General features: G+C 65.2%; 1 protein-coding gene across 1 annotated transcript in view; it reads right to left on the minus strand.

The window, feature by feature from the left end:
• The window catches only part of MNEG_13470 (DNA polymerase theta subunit), a gene marked incomplete at both ends in the record, with an annotated part of 5613 nt that extends 2112 nt beyond the window's left edge, over positions 1-3501 (minus strand). Inside the window, 7 exons of the mRNA XM_014038058.1 lie at positions 67-1245; positions 1480-1557; positions 1765-1881; positions 2138-2257; positions 2545-2616; positions 3046-3154; positions 3479-3501. Of these exons, the coding sequence (XP_013893512.1) occupies positions 67-1245; positions 1480-1557; positions 1765-1881; positions 2138-2257; positions 2545-2616; positions 3046-3154; positions 3479-3501 (1698 nt within the window). The remainder of the gene's footprint in view (positions 1-66; positions 1246-1479; positions 1558-1764; positions 1882-2137; positions 2258-2544; positions 2617-3045; positions 3155-3478) is intronic.
• Positions 3502-3678: the final 177 nt, after the last annotated feature.

Below are 3678 nucleotides of genomic sequence, written 5' to 3' on the forward strand. Positions count from 1 at the left end.
CGCCAGGAGCGCCAGCGGCGGGGGCGCCTGCAGCAGCTTCAGCTGGTGCTTCACCGCAAAACCGACCTTGACCAGCCCCGGGCGCTCCAGCAGCGCCCTCACGCCCTCCCACAGCACCAGCAGCCGCCGCGTGCTGCCGCACTTGTAGAGCGGGACGTACCACGCCGCGCCATCGCCGCAGCTGAAAGCAACGCCGTACACCTCCCACGGCCAGCTGGCCGGGGCCGCCGCCGCAGCTGCTGCTGCTGCTGTCGCCGCCGCCGCCGCCGCGCCTGCCGCGCGGCCGCCGCTGCCCTGGGCAGGCAGTCGGGAGTGAACCTCCTGCTGCTGGTGGTCGCTGTGGAGGTGCAGCGCCCAGCCCAAGCGGCCCGCGCTGGTCAGGGCGGAGGCCAGGCCGTCGAGGCCCGCTTGATCCTGCACCAAGTCGATGCCGCGGCGCTGGCGCGGCGGCCGTGAAGGCTCCTGCGGCGCGGGCTGCTGCCGCCCACCCTGATCCTTGGGCTGCTGCTGGGGCTGCTCCTGCAGCTGCCCCTGTTGCCGCTCCTCCTGCTGCTGCCCCTGCCCCTGCCCTACTTCCTGCTGCTGCTCTGCCCGTGCATATGCCGCTGACTGCCCTGTGCAAGACGCTGGCAGCCCTGAGCCGGTGACTGTTTGCCACACATTGGGCTGCTGCTGCTGCTGCTGCTGCTGTGGTGCCGGCACCAGCGGCAGTGGTCTCAGGAGCGCAGAGCCTGTATTCATGCGCTTTGCCACGTGCCCCTGGTCCCCAGACTCAGCGGTGCCAGTCTCAATCAAAGGCCGCTTAGCTGCGCCACTGGGATCGCTCAGGCCGTGCTGCTGCTGCTGCTGCTGCTGCTGCTGCTGCTGCTGCTGCTGCTGCTGCTGCTGCTGCTGCTGGCGTGGCTGCTGCCGCGGTGGCGGACCCATTGGCACCGCTCTGCTTTCCATCGCGCCCTGAGGGCCTGGCACGCCGTACGCAAGCGACGCATGAGGCTGCGGCGGCACCACCCTCGGCTGCTGCTGTGCCTGCTGGGTCTGCTGCCGCTGCGTCAGCTGCGACCGCTGCTGCTGCGAGACCAGGCCCCCTAACGAAGCCTGCGAGGCCGCGGCGGCGCGGGCCGACGCCGCGGCGTCGATCAGCCGCGCGATCCCGGCCCGCGTCTGGGTGTCTCCAAGCTGCTGCGCCTCCTCCTGCGCCTCCTGCAGCTTCCGCGCCAGCTCCTTGCGCGTGTGGGCCTGGGCGCTCTGTGATAATGGAGGGCAGGGATGGATGCAAACAGAGGGCAGGCGCCGCCGCCATGGGTGAGGGAAGGGGCAGGCGCGCTTGAAACCAGTTTTGTAATGAGCGCCAGAGTCTAAACAAGACTTCCGAGGTACTCAATCGTGCCGTTGATGCACTAGCCTGTGGATACATAAGGATCCTCCACCCTCTCTCTGCAGCCTGCGCGTTCACGCGTTCGCGCACACCCCAGCACCCACGTCCAGGATCATGCGTGCGGCGTGATTGAGGTGCTTGTCGTCGGTGCGGGACCCCTGGCGCGCCGAACGCCGCAGAATCTGTGTTTGTGTGTGTGTGTGTGCGTGTGTGTGTGTTTGTGTGTGTGTGTGTGTGTGTGTGAGTGCACGCGCGCGCGCGTGTGCGTGTGGGCGCGCGCGGGAGGGGTCAAGAATTATCCACACCGGGAACGCCGTGCCCGTAGCCCGCCGCTGCGCTCAAGCTGCGCGCGCCCCGCATCGCGTGCCCCCCCCCCCCAGCGCACTCACCTCAGCGATGGCGGGCACGGAGGACCGCGCGACCTCTGCGGGCGTCCTGAGGCCAGCCTGGTAGAGCTGGCGCGCCCGCGCCGCCCTGATGCCGTTGAGCTCGACCAGAGCCAGCATCTAGGCGCCAGGAGGGGGGATTCGCAAAGGGGCGAAAGGGCGGTGCTGACGATGCAGTGTGGGTATGAGAACGGGGGTGTCGGAATGGGGGTGGGCATGCACAGGAGTTGTCATGGGCAGCTGGTCGGGGGACTCCCTGGTCACGGGAAACCGAGCAGGAGGTAGAGCTCGGCTGAGCTGAAGTTCAAAAACTGATGGACCCGCCATGAGCGCAGGGCCGACAGCCGCCGCCGCCTGCTTGCTGCGCAGGCCGCACCTCCTGCCTCACGCCCTTCAGCACGCGCTGGGCCAGCGCGTCGGCCAGCATGTGCAGCTGCAGGTAGGTGTCGCCCAGGCGCTCGCAAAAGTGGGCCACCATGCGCGCGAACCAGCTCGCCTGAAGCACCGCGTTTGTTGGAAGCACAGTAGGCAGTGTTGGTGCGGTGAGATTCGGAGGGCGGGCGGGTTTCAAACCTGGCAGCCTGCAGGTATCAAACCTCACAAGGCGGCCAATAAGCAATCACATCCCTGGATTGCCAATCATGCGGCCAACGTGTTGTGCTCTCAGAGAAGCTATTGCAAACACTCCCACCTTCCTGACACGTAGCGGCTCAATTACCCAGACATTGCCGCACTTCAACCATTCTCCGGCCCCCCCCCCAAAGTATCAAAGCCCTGTCTCACCGTCTCCTTGAGGTCCTCCACGCGCCCCGCCATGACGCCAAACTTCTGGGCCACCTCTGACGGCTCAACCTCCTGTGGCGTGGCCGGGGTGATGTGGGTGCGCGGCACGGGCGCACGGGGTATGTGGCGTGTGTGTGTGTGTGTGTGTGTGTGTGTGTGTGTGTGTGTGTGTGTGTGTGTGTGTGTGTGTGTGTGTGTTTGCGCATGTGCGCGCACATTCGCGTGTGTACGGATGAACCAGAGAGATAGATAAATTGTGTGGAGGGTCACGGGCACAGGACTCGGTTGGAGGAGGAGCTGTCCGCAAGAGCTGTGGACTGGCGCTGGCGCAGCAGGTTTCGTTGCGCAACCACGCGCGGCAGCCTCATGGCGGCTAGCGCACGAATTGAAGCAAGCGCGGGCCATGCGGCACGCTGTCAATACACCAGGAAACATCCTCCTGCCTGCTCGGCTCCCAAACCCCAGCCACAAGGTGTCCCCATCCTCTTTTAACGCGGGCACCTGCACGAGGTCGTAGAGCATGAGGGTGGTCCAGAACCGCGTGTACCGCTGCAGCTCCGCATCGGTGTTGCGCTGCACAGAATGGTGCGCGCGCTTCACCAGAAAACCCCTGGCAATGTGTGTGGTAGGGGGTGCTATGAGCGTGCGTGCGTGTGCGTGCGCGTGCGCGTGCGTGCGCTAGTGAGCATTTTTTGAGATGTGAGCGTGTGTGTTTGGTGGAAGGGGTCGAAGCCGGTCGAGGCGTTTGAGGGCTTAGGCGGCCAGGGCTGCGGAGGCAGGCAACGTCTGCAAACGTCACAATCAGCAAGGAGAAAAGCTGTCAGCCAAACTGTGGGTGCGGGTGCAGACTGGTGCAGTGCCCACAAACCGTGCAGCGACAGGCCGCATGGGATCGCACGTCGATGCTGTGACCCTGCAGCTCCGCCGCGCTCACTCTAATATGTTGATGCGGGCCATGGCGTTGCGCTCTGGGGAGTTGGGGCCGTATGAGACATAGATGCGCTCAAACCTGTGCACATGCGTGCGCGTGTCCACAAGAAAATGTGAGTATGTGAGTGTTTGCGTGTGAGTGAGTGCATGTGTGTGTGCATATGTGTGTGTGTGTGTGTGTGTGTGTGTGTGTGTGTGTGTGTG

This window comes from Monoraphidium neglectum (assembly GCF_000611645.1).
Source record: "Monoraphidium neglectum strain SAG 48.87 unplaced genomic scaffold scaffold03845, whole genome shotgun sequence".
Lineage (NCBI taxonomy): Eukaryota > Viridiplantae > Chlorophyta > Chlorophyceae > Sphaeropleales > Selenastraceae > Monoraphidium > Monoraphidium neglectum.